At 37.2% G+C, this 12,679-nt stretch overlaps 1 protein-coding gene across 1 annotated transcript in view; it reads right to left on the bottom strand.

Annotated features, from left to right (window-relative positions):
* The window catches only part of IRAG2 (inositol 1,4,5-triphosphate receptor associated 2), a 119,810-nt gene extending 108,650 nt beyond the window's left edge, over positions 1–11,160 (bottom strand). Inside the window, 1 exon segment of the mRNA XM_078075774.1 lies at positions 10,572–11,160. Coding sequence (XP_077931900.1) covers positions 10,572–11,145 — 574 coding nt within the window. The 5' untranslated portion in view covers positions 11,146–11,160.
* Positions 11,161–12,679: the final 1,519 nt, after the last annotated feature.

Raw genomic sequence — 12,679 nt, 5'->3', positions numbered from 1 at the left:
ATGAAAGAACAGAGGTGGCCTTATTAAAAAGAAAACCACAGGCCCAAACTGGTGTCCCTTAGGCTAACTCCCAAACCAGAGCTCAATATGTAATCTAACTGCAGTTTCAATCCCCCAGAAATGTAGTTTCAACTGGTTAATGGGGAATTTTCTGATGGGTACCAATGAATGTTTCATGGGCCCTCTCTATCCCCTAAAGGAAGAATCCACATGGTAAGACACCACCATCCTCCACCCCAATCCCTCCCAAATCCTCCCCACTATTCCCAAGGGAAAGCCATCTTGCCTGGAAAAATCCTTTTCTTCTGCTAATAATGTTCTTGCTCCATTTTCCTTATAAAAACCTTCTATTTTGTACATCTCTGAATTCCTTCATACTTGCTAGATGGGATGCTGCCTGATTCATAAATAATTTAATAAAGCCAATTAGACCTTCAAATTTACTCAGTTGAATTCTGTTTTTTAACAGATTTGGTGGCAGCAAAAGGATCCAAAGTGAACTTCCAGCAGCGTTTGGGGATGACGAGACACACAGCCATGGTGCCCGTGAACCCTTTGAGTTTGCTGTTTTTCTTGTCATTTCCAAGGGCTGTGGGTAAATTCCTCTTAGTTCTGAGCTCTGCTCTGTTGTATTTGAGCTCTCACTCTAATTGACTTTCCTTTACAGGGCAGGTCAGCTTGTGGGGGCAGACGGTGATGTCCTAAGTTCAATTGATCTGGCATATTTGCCCAGAGCCCAGTGGAGCTGGTGGTTCTGCCCAGAGCCCAACTGTGCTGGCAGAAGGGTCTGCCTGGAACCAAGCCCTTAGCCTTTCAGACCACAATTCCCATAGTGGAAAACTTTAAGTAGTCACAGGAATTGGTGGTGCATACAGGGCCTTCTTGTGGCCAGGATACAGTAACATCTCTAGGTTACTACTGATACATTAAGGTGGACAGGTTTGTTTGCAGGGATATTGGAGGCCAAAAATCTGCAAAAGTTGGTAGGCATAGGTTGAGCATTTAAAGGCTGTTAGAGCACTAGTCACCTCAAGAAGAATCCCATGACAAGATAAGTTAGTCACAGAATGTGTTAGATTGACATTAGGTCACCCACCAACCGCAAGGAAATTTCCATGCAACAAGGTACACTATTAAACATACACAAACCCCAGCCCTGTGGCACATCCCTTTTAGGTATAGTATGGCTCTGAGAAACCCACAGTTTTAGGTAATGGGATTCTTTTTTTTTTTTTTTTTTTTAATATCCTTGCAGGTAGCTAATGGGATTCTTAAATGCTAAAGAGTCATGCATGCCACCTTCTTGCACACCTGCTTATTTTGTGTCTAAGAGCTATAGTTCCAGAAATCTCAGTTATCTAGCAGAAACAGCAAAATCTTACTAAGCTTGTTTTGTGTCCTGTGGAACTTGGCTTGGTAACTGTCAGGTTGGGGGCCTCAAAATAAGGCCAGACAGAAATGTGAGTTTCACTTCCTTTGCAGGTAGATATGGCTGAATAGAAGAAATGTGTGTTAACTCCATTTGCAGATAGGGTCCTATCACACTGCTCCCAGCCCTTAAGGGTATTACAACCTAGAAATACAATGACCAGTATGGGAACTCTTCCAATTAGGTAAGATCATTTAAGAAGTGCACTTGAAAGCAAGGGTTCCCAAATTAAACAGAATGGGATACCTGTTTTAATTGGCATGTAGGAGCCTCCAAAAAGTTTCAAAATTCCAAAGTAGATCCACTGAAAGAGTCATTACAAAAAGCTAATGAAAAAGAGACAATATAGCTAAAATAAGACTATAAGACTGATGTAACTCCTAATGCTCCCCTCTATCCTTTGAGCATTCATCCTAGTTATCCTCTTTCTGAATTGTCTTTCCACTCTAAAGAGACTACTAAACAGTTACTTTTAAAAATAAGACCATCCAAGGGCACCTGGGTGGCTCAGTTGGTTAAGCATCTGCCTTTGGCCCAGGTCATGATCCCAGGGTCCTGGGATCGAGCCCCGCATTGGGCTCCCTGCTCAGGGGGGAGCCTGCTTCTCTGTCTGCCACTCCTCCTGCTTGTGCTCTCTCCCTCTCTCTCTGTCAAATAAATAAATAAAATCTTTAAAAATAAGGCCATTCAGGACTACCAGAGATCCTCATCAGGCATCTTTTATTCCTTGGTCAAAGTCTGAACTAAGGGTCTTAGTTAAAGAATTTCCTAAACCCAGAGAGGATCCTCAAGAGTTTTTGTAAATAGATTTGTTCCTCAGCCCAGTCTAAAGATGGAAATAAAAATTCACATTGTTCTTTCCTTCCCAAATCCAGACCCATTGATTATTGATCCTTTATCTCCTAGAAATAACTATTTCCTTCTTGCTTGTATCGTTTTAGGTCTTAATGAAGTAGGAAAGCTGAAGGGATTCCATTTTAGAAAGTCTCCATTTCTGTTGTTTTTCTGCTAGACCCTATTCACTCATGTTCCATATTTTATCTCCGAACAAGCCAAAGAAGCTATCTTCCCACTCCAAGGGGTGATGAGGGATAGAAGCAGAAAAATGTTCGTGTTTAGCCCAGAAGGCTGGCCTATAGCCTGCATAGTTCTGATAAGGATCAAATACGTGCTGGTTGCTACATTCTTAAAGGGTCTCATGACTGCCTGTACTTGATAGTTAATATCAAGCACCAGAGACATCTTGCAAAAGTAGTTTTATGAGTAGAAACTGAAAGAAAACATTTATGATCTAATACTCCCTGCATGTCCCCTCCCCTTTGAGCACTAAGCATATAACCAACCACCAGCTTCATACAGTAAAAGTTCAGCTATTTCTGCCCACTGGTCCTGTCTCGGTGCTACTTAAATAAACTTACTAAAAGTTGCACCGTAAAACATCTCAAGAACTCTTTCTTGATTGTTGGCTCAATGATCCCGCAACAGGCAGAGGCCAGAAAGTTAATCATTAAGTTTTGTCCTAGGCCCCAAACACCTGATAACACATAAGAAGAGCCAGATCCTAAACATGTCCCAGGACATTAGCTTCAAACAAACCTCAACTGATGCTGGCATCAATACCCTTATCTTCGGTAATTTATGGAGTAACACCTCTTGTTCACCTGACACTTGCCTTTGACTGTACCCTACCCTGGATTCCTGGAGGAACATGTACCCTAGACTCTCCTAATACAAACCCCTAACAATGATGAGACTCATTCTTCTCTCCTTTCTGAGTCTCCCAGACACTCCGTCTGCTATTATCTGTCTGTCACACTATTCAATAAACTCTGTTTCCACTTTCTCTGGCTCGCATTTGATTTCCATTCTGCATGATGCCAAGGAAGGGTCCTGGCTGGTCCATTGAGACCCTCCCCTGGGTTCTGGGACTCAGCCGGCCTGCATCACTAAGAATGTGACTTGGCTTTCTTTCTGCCTGGGACATGCAGGTTGTCAGTTCTTTCATTGGCTATGTTTGGGAGTGACTCTAAATCTTGTAAGGATAGTAACTTTTACATACTCTAAAATTAACAATTTTGAGCTAAATTTTGTATCTTGATTTTATAAATTTGAGGTATATATTTCCAGTGAGGGATCACTGATGACATGTAAGAAGTTCCAATGATTGGAGCTGGTAAATCAGCTGATAAGCTCAAAAAAATTATTCAAGACACTGGTAAAATATGCAAAATAGGTATAAAAATTATAAAGAAATAACCAACACCTAAATAGCCGTCCTTACTCCCAAATCAGGTTGTATCCATCACATCACAGCTTTCATTCAGCTGTGCTGGGAGCAAGCCCTGCCACCCATCTTGCAGACAGCTGGGCTAAGGGCTGGCCCTGCCCACCAGAGGACCAGTAGCAGTCATGACCCAGTCACAGGAGGAATGCACACATAGGCCTCACAAGGAACACCTCTGGAACACTTGGTTTTGTGGACTAGGGGAGGATTGCTACTGGGCCTCACAGGACATGTTCTACATAAGGCCACTACTTTCAAGACTAGAAGGCTGACCTAATACATAGTAATGAATAGAGTCAGACAAAATGAAGGGACAGAGGACTATGAACCACATGAAAGAATAAGACAAACCCCCAGGAAAAGAGCTAAATGAAATGGAAATAAGCAATCTACCTCATAAAGAGTTCAAAGTAACAGTCATTAGATGCTCACCAGACTTGATAAATTCAGTGAGAACCTCAACAAAGAGATAGAAAATATAAAAAAGAATCAGCCAGAGCTGAAGAATATAATAACTGATGTGAAAAATACCCTAGAGGGAATCAATAGCAGATTTGATGATGCAGGAGAATAGATCAGTGATCTGGAAGACAAAGTAGTGAAAAGCAACTAAGCTGAACAGAAAAAAGAACTTCAAAAAATGAGGACAGGTTAAGGTAGTTCTTGGAAAACATCAAGCATAACAACTTTCACATTATAGGGATCCCAGAAGGAGGAGAGAGAAGGGGGCAGAAAACATATTAGAGGAAATAATAGCTGAACACTTCCCTATCCTAAGGAAGGACACAGACATCCAGGTTCAGAAATCACAGAGAGCCCCAAACAAGATGAACCCAAGAAGACTGACAAGACACATAATAATTAAAATAGCAAAAATTAAAGCTAAAGAGAAAATCTTAAAAGCTGCAAGAGAAGAGTTAACAGGTACAAGGGAAACCCCATAGGACTATCAGCTGATTTTTTAGCAGAAACATTGCAGGCCAAAAGGGAGTGGCACAATATAATCAAAGTGCTGACAGGGGGGAAAAATACAACCAAGAATACTCTACATGGCAAGGTTATCATTCAGAATTGAAAGAGAGTTTCCAGACAAACAAAAGTTAAAGGAGTTCCTCACTACTAAGTCAGCCTTACAAGAAATGTTAAAGGGACTTCTTTAAGTGAAAAAAGAAAAGTCATAACTAGATATAAGAAAATTATAAAAGGAAAAATTTCACTGGTAAAAGCAAACAGAGTAAAGATACCAGATCAATCACTTATAAAGCTAGTATAAAGGTTAAAAGACAAAAGTGGTAAAATCAATTACACCTCCAAAAATTAGTGAAGGGATACCCAATATAATGAGATGTAAAATATGACATCATATACATAAAATATAGACGGGGGGAGTAAAACTGTGGTTCTTTTAAAATGTGTTTGAACTTCAGTGACCATCAACTTGACAGATTACTATATACATAGATGTTATATATGAACCTCATGGTAACCACAAGCCAAAAACCTGTAATAAACACATAAAAAGTAAAGAGAAAGAAATCCAAGCACACTAAAGAAATTCTCTTCCCTGTGAGAAATGACTAAGAGAAGGAGAAAGGAACAGAGAATAACTACAAAAACAGTCAGAAAATGATTAACACAATGGCAATAAGTACATACCTATCAATAATTACTTTAAATGTAAATGGATTAAATGCTCCAATCAAAATACATAGGGTGACTAAGTAGATAAAAAAAACAAGACTCATCTATATGCTGTCTACAAAAGACCCTAAACTAAAATCATAAAGACTGAAAATGAAAGAATGGAAAAAGATATTTCATGCAAATGGAAAAAAAAGCTGGGGTAGCAATACTTAGACAAAATACACTTTAAAACACAGGCTGAAACAAAAATAATGAAGGCCATTTACATAATTATAAAGGGATGAATGCAATAAGAGGATATAACAATTGTAAATACCTATGCACCCAACCTATGCACCTAAATACAAAAAGCAACTACTAACAGATATAAAGAAAGAAATTGAAGAATAACAGTAGGGACTTTAGCACCTCACTTACATCAACAGATAGATCATCCAGACAGAAAATTAATAAGGAAAGAGTGGCTTTAAATGACACATTATATCAGATGGACTTAAGAGATAGATACAGAATAGTCCATTCAAAAACAACAAAATACACATTCAAGTGCACATGGAATATTTTCCAAAATAGATTTCATTAGGCCATAAAATGAGCACAAGTAAATTTAAGAAGACTGTATATCATATCAAACATCTTTTTCAACCACAGTACTATGAAACTAGAAATCAATTACAAGAAAAAAACTGGAAAAAAACACAAAAAAACCCACAAAACACTTAGTGGCTAAACAGCCTAAGGGTCAATGAGGAAGTCAAAGACGAAATCAAGGAGTACTTGGAGACAAATGAAATTGGAAACACAAAATCTTTGTTGGTTCAAAATCTTTGGGACTTAGCAAAAACCATTCTAAGATGGAAGTTTATAGCAATACAGGCCTACTTCAAGAACAAGAAAAATCTCAAATAAACAATCTAACTTTATACCTAAAGGAATTAGAAAAAGAAAAAACAAAGTTCAAAGTTAGCAGGAGAAAGGAAATCGAAGTAGAGGAAGAGGGAAAATAAATGAAATAGAAACTGAAAAAAAAAAAACCCACAATAGAAAAGATCAATGAAACTAAGAGCCGGATTCTTTGAAAAGATAAACAAAAACCAATAAACTTTTAGCCAGACTTATCAAAAAAAAAAGGGGGGGGATGCCTGGGTGGCTCAGTCGTTAAGCATCTGTGGCTCAGTCGTTAAGCATCTGCCTTCAGCTCAGGTCATGGTCCCAGCGTCCTGAGATCAAGCCCCACATCGGGCTCCCTGCTCAGCGGAAAGCCTGCTTCTCCCTCTCCCACTCCCTCTGCTTGTATTCCCAGTCTCACTGTCTCTCTCTCTCCTGTCAAATAAACAAATAAAATCTAAAAAAAAAAAAAAAAAAAAGCCAGGACTCAGATAAGATCAGAAATGAAACAGAAGTTACAACCAATACCACAGAAATACAAAGGATTATGAGACTACTACAAAATGTTGTATACCAACAAATTGGGCAACCTAGAAAAAATAGATAAATTCCTAGAAACATACAATCTCCCAAAACTGAATCAGGAAGAAATAGAAAATCTGAACAGACCACTTACTAGTATTGAAATTGAACCAGTAATCAAAAACTCCCAACAAACAAAAGTCCAGGAGCAGATGGCTTCACAGTTGAATTCTACCAAACATTTAAAGAAGAGTTAATACCTACTCTTCTCAAACTATTCCAAAGAATGTAAGAGAACAGAAAGCTTCCAGTTCATTCTATGAGGCCTGCATTACCCTAACACCAAAATCAGACAGACACGACAAAAAAGGAAACTACAGACTAATATTTCTGATGAACATAATTGCAAAAATCTGCAAAAAATACTAGCAAATTGAACTCAAAAGTACATTAAAAAGATCATTCACTACAATCAAGTGGGATTTATTTCATGGATGCAAGGATGATTCTATATGCATCAATCAATCCATGTGATACACCATATTAACAAAATGAAGGATAAAAACCATACGACTATCTCAATAGATGCAGGAAAAGCATTTGACAAAGTACATCATTCATGATAAAAAAGCCTCAACAAAGGAGGTTTAGAGGGAACATATCTCAACATAATAAAGGCCTATTTGAAAAACCCACAGCTAACATCATTGTCAATGGTGAAAAACTGCGAGCTTTTCCTCTAAGATCAGGAACAAGACAAGGATGTCCACTCTCACCACTTTTATTCAACATAGTACTGAAAGTCCTAGCCACAGCCATCAGATAAGAAATAAAAGTCATCCAGATTGGTAAGGAAGAAGTAAAACTGTCACTATTTCCAGATGACATCATACTATATATAGAAAACCCTAAAGACTACAGCAAAAACTCTTAGAAGTATAAATGAATTCAGTAAAGTCTCAGAATACAAAATCAATATAGAGAAGTCTGTTGCATTTCTATACACCAATAAAAAAACTAACAGAGAAATTAAGAAAACAATCCAATTTACAAATGTATCAAAAAGAATAAAATAAAATAAATTTAACCAAAGAGGTGACATACCTGTAATCTGAAAACTATAAGACATTGATGGAAGAAATTAAAAACAATATCAAAAAAATTGAAAGATATACCATCCTCATGGATTATAAGAGTTACTATTGTTAAAATATCCATACTACCCAACGCAATCTATAAATTTAGGGCAATCTCTATCAAAATACTACTACTTGTCAGCATAGCTAAAATTAACAACACAAGAAACAACAGGTGTTGGTGAGGATGCAGAGAAAGGGGAACCCTCTTGCACTATCGGTGGGAATGTCAACTGATGCCACTCTGGAGAACAGTATGGAGGTTCCTCAAAATGTTAAAAATAGAACTATCCAATGACCCAGAAATTGCAGTACTAGGTATTTATTTACCCATAGGATACAAAAAATACAGATTTGAAGGGATACCTGCACCCCAATGTTTATGGCAGCATTATCAATAATAGCCAAACTACAGAGAGAGCCCAAATATCCAGCAACTGATGAATGGATAAAGAAGATGTGGTATGTGTACACACACACACACACACACACACACACACACACACACACACAATGGAATATTATTCAGCCATTAAAAAGAATGAAATCTTGCCATTTGCAACAACATGGATGGAGCTAGGGTGTATTATGCTAAGTGAAATAAGTCAGTCAGAGAAAGACAAATACCATATGATCTCACTCATATGTGGAATTTAAGAAAGAAAACAGATGAACATATGGAAAGGGGAAAAGAAAAAAGGAGAGAGGGAAACAAGCTAAAAGAGATTCCTTAACTATAGAGGGTTGACGGAGGAAGGTGGGTAGGGGATGGATTAGATGGGTGATGGGTATTAAGGAGGGCACTTGTTATGAGCACTAGGTGTTGTATGTAAGTGATGAATCACTGAACTCTACTCCAGAAACCAATATTGCACTGTATGTTAACTACCTAAAATTAAAAAAAAATTTTTCACAGAACTAGAACAACAAATACTAAAATTTATATGGGACCACAAAAGACCCCCAAAGAGCCAATGCCATCTTGAAAAAGAAGAACAAAGCTGAAGACATCACAATCCTAGATTTCAAGTTATATTACAAAGCAGTAGTAATCAAAACAGTATGGTACTGGCACAAAAACAGACTCATAGATCAATAGAGCAGAATAGAAAGCCCAGAAATAAACCTACACTTACATTGTCAATTAATCTATGACAAAGGAGATATGAACGTATAGTAGGGAAAAGATAGTCTCTTCAATAAATAATACTGGGAAAACTGGACAACGACATGGAAAAGAATGGAACTAGACCACTCCTTACATCATACACAAAAATCAACTTAAAATGGATTAAATATCAAAATGTAAAGACTGAAACCATAAAACTCCTAAAAGGAAACAGAAGCAGTAAACTCTTGGACATTGACCTTAGCAATATTTTTCTGAATCTTTCTCTTCAGGACATGGAAACAAAAGGAAAAATAAAGTATTGGGACCATATCAAACTAAAAAGCTTTTGCTCAGCTTAGAAAACTATCAATAAAATGAAACAGCAATACACTATCAATAAAATGAATGGGAGAAGATATTTGCAAATGATATATCCAATAAGAAGTTAATATCCAAGATAGAGAAATAACAAACAACTCCAAAAAACGAAATAACCCAATTAAAAAATCGGGAGAGGAACTGAATAGACATTTTCCCAAAGATGACATACCAATGGTCATGAAAAGATGCTTGACCTCACTAATCATTAGGGATATGCAAAACAAAACCACAGTGAGATATCACCTTACACCAGTCAGAATGAGCATCAAAAAGTCAAGAATAACAACTGTTGGTAAGAATATGGAGAAAAGGGAGCCCTTAAGAACTATTGGTGGGATTGTAAACTGGCACAGCTACCATGGAAAACAATATGGAAGTCCCTCAAAAAATTAAAAATGAAAATACTAGTAATTTCACTTCTGGGTGTTTATCCAAAGAAAACAAAAATATTAATTTGAAAAGATATATGCACTCCTATGTTTACTGCAACATTATTTACAATAGCCAAGATATGGACGTGATCTAAATGTCTACTGATAAAGGGATAAAAGAGAAGTGGTATATATACCCAATGGAATATTACTCAACCATAAAAAAGAATAAAATCTTGCATTCAGGATAACATGGATAGACCTAGAGGGCATAATACTAAGTGAAATAAGTCAGACAGAGAAAGACACCATATACTTTCACTTATGTGTGGAATCTAGAAAACAAAACAGACAAACAAAAAGGAAATAGACTGAAAAATACAGAGAACAAATTGGTGAATGCCAGAAGGGAGGTAGGGGACAGGATAGGTGAAGTGGATTAAGAGGTACAAACTTTCAATTATAAAATAAATAAGTCATGAATATGAAAAGTACAGCATAGGGAATATAGTCAACAATACTGTAATAACTTTGCATGGTGACAGACATTAACTACACTTATCATGGTGAGCATTTAATAAAGTATATAATTGAAATAGGTCAACTATACATCAATTAAAAAATTTAAAAATAATTTTTAAAAATGAAAAATTCTTTAAGAGAGAAAAAGAAACATACTTAAAAAGGGAAAGATGGATGCTTCCATCCAAGTTTTAATGATGTGGATTGGGTTTTTTTAACTCAGGTATTCAGAAAGTGCTTATTCCTTAATTGGAAGAACTAACACTAAACGATTAATATTTACCAGCTCCATTTAGAGATAATTTTTTCACCAGTGATTCCTGAGGAGTAAAACATTCAGAGTTTTTATCAGACGTTGAATCAAAGTCAAGTGTTGACGCACTAAAATTATTTTCATTACAACAGTTATTCAAATCCTTGTTAAAGAAGCGCTCCCCTTTCCTGGTCTGTGATACCCGAGATGTGTAATTCTGAGAGCTCTGTGATCTTGGCCTTGAGAGGTTTTCAGAACTTGTGAGAGGAACAGGGTATGTTGCATTCTCGGGAGAGCTGAGGTGAGAAATGGATGGGGTTCTTGGAGACATTATTTGAGGAGATGTAATGATGGCATCGTCTTTCTCGGTACTTGAGAAACAAGTGTTGGGCGAGGGAATAGGAGTGGTCGCCATGTTCTTTAGTACCTCTTCAAAATCTTTCTTGGTGTTAATCTGTGGACTATCAAAACTGCTAGACTGATATTTGAGAATCTGTCGAACTGGATCTGAAATCTCTTCTCTCTTTTGGATGGCTCTGATTTTTCTACAAATGCTTTCCACTGGGTTATGTCGCTTGTCAGTGACCTTCCTCACAGAAGCCATTGTTGACCTTCCTCCGATCATGCAGATGAAGTGGCTAAAGTGCAGGCAGAAGTAGACATTTTTTTTTTTAAGTTAGTATTGTCCTGACAATAATCTAGCAACTCATTTTGGTCCTAAATTATGTGTGGAGGGATTAAGAGGTCTTTAAACGATTGGTTTAAACAACTTTCCATGTGTTTAACTTTGGCACTTGGATTTCCTGAAAATAAACACAGCTAACACATATAAAGTATTTGCCACATGCCAGGCATGGTACTATATCCTTTATATGTATCAACTCATTTCATTCTCAAAACAACCTTATGAAGTAGACATTACTATTATCTCCATTTCCAGGCAAAGAGAAAATAAGAGACACACCCAAAGTCACCCCAGATAAGTGCTGGAGCCGGATTTGATCCCAGGCAGTCCTGCTGAAGAGGCTGGACTCCTAACCATATTGCTTTTCATTTATAATAGTAGGTCATATATGATGGTGATGGTATGGATGCTTACAGCTCCTATTTGAGTACTGTTCTGGTTCTCATCGAAGGAGAACTTACTATATATGTCCTGTGGAAATAAATCCAAAATTTTGCCTAAACTGGCAAAATTTAAATTAACCTAGGCAAAGAGTTATAATAGTTTGAATAGTTACAAATAGCTGGAGAGTTACAGAGTTTGGAAGTGATGATTTTTAGGACCTTAAGAAGATTTCCATTCATAGATCTTTCTTAAAAAATCCCCTCATAGAAAATGAACAAAAGGTAGAGAAATTAAAAAAAAACTATAATTGGAAGGAGTATTTAGAAAGGCTGGTATTTAGAAGAAGATACTCAAAAATCCTCACAATCTGGCTTCATTTTACTCCAAGTTGACAACCACCAGCTCTAGCCAATGAAGCTCCCTCCAGCAGAATCCTTTACTAATTAGAGTCATGATCATCTGAAACCTTTGTGTTGTCACTTGACAATACCCTCCTTTCCATATATTCCAGGGTTATTTTTCAACGCCAAGCCTAAAACACATTCCTCTATGGAAATTCTGGAATCAGTGTATACTCACTGGAGTCTATTCTTTCTGAACTCTCCTAGGCTTTATAATTGTACTGTATGTTTGTCATTTAATTAAATTTTGTCTTCCATCATTGGATTGTTTAAACGGTGTATGCATGTTGTTTCCTCAAAAACAATTTTAATTCTTGTATTCAAAAACCATGATGTGATTTTTTTCTAGATACACAATACATTATTGTTGGCATCATTGATAAGCCACAGTCATATGTAATACACACAATTCCCAGCCTTGTAGATGTGTCCCCCAGCTCCTGTGAGTATTGACCCTCAACTATTCACAGTTACCACCTTTTCTGGAGAATTTGCCCTGGCCAAATGGGAGTTGTTCATCACTCCACTGGGAGGTTGGAAGTGATGTAGAGGGAATGACAGAAGAGAGTTCACCTGTGAACGCACATGCTTTAAATCTATGGCTGACTGTGGCGAGGAAACCAGAGGAGCCATCGAATTTCCTCATGTCAAGTAGAGTCTGTCATTGT

The sequence above is a fragment of the Halichoerus grypus genome, chromosome 6 (genome assembly GCF_964656455.1).
Source record: "Halichoerus grypus chromosome 6, mHalGry1.hap1.1, whole genome shotgun sequence".
In the NCBI taxonomy this organism is placed as follows: domain Eukaryota; kingdom Metazoa; phylum Chordata; class Mammalia; order Carnivora; family Phocidae; genus Halichoerus; species Halichoerus grypus.
The sequence above is the reverse complement of the archived record's forward strand: the minus strand, read 5'-3'. Positions and strand labels throughout refer to the sequence as shown.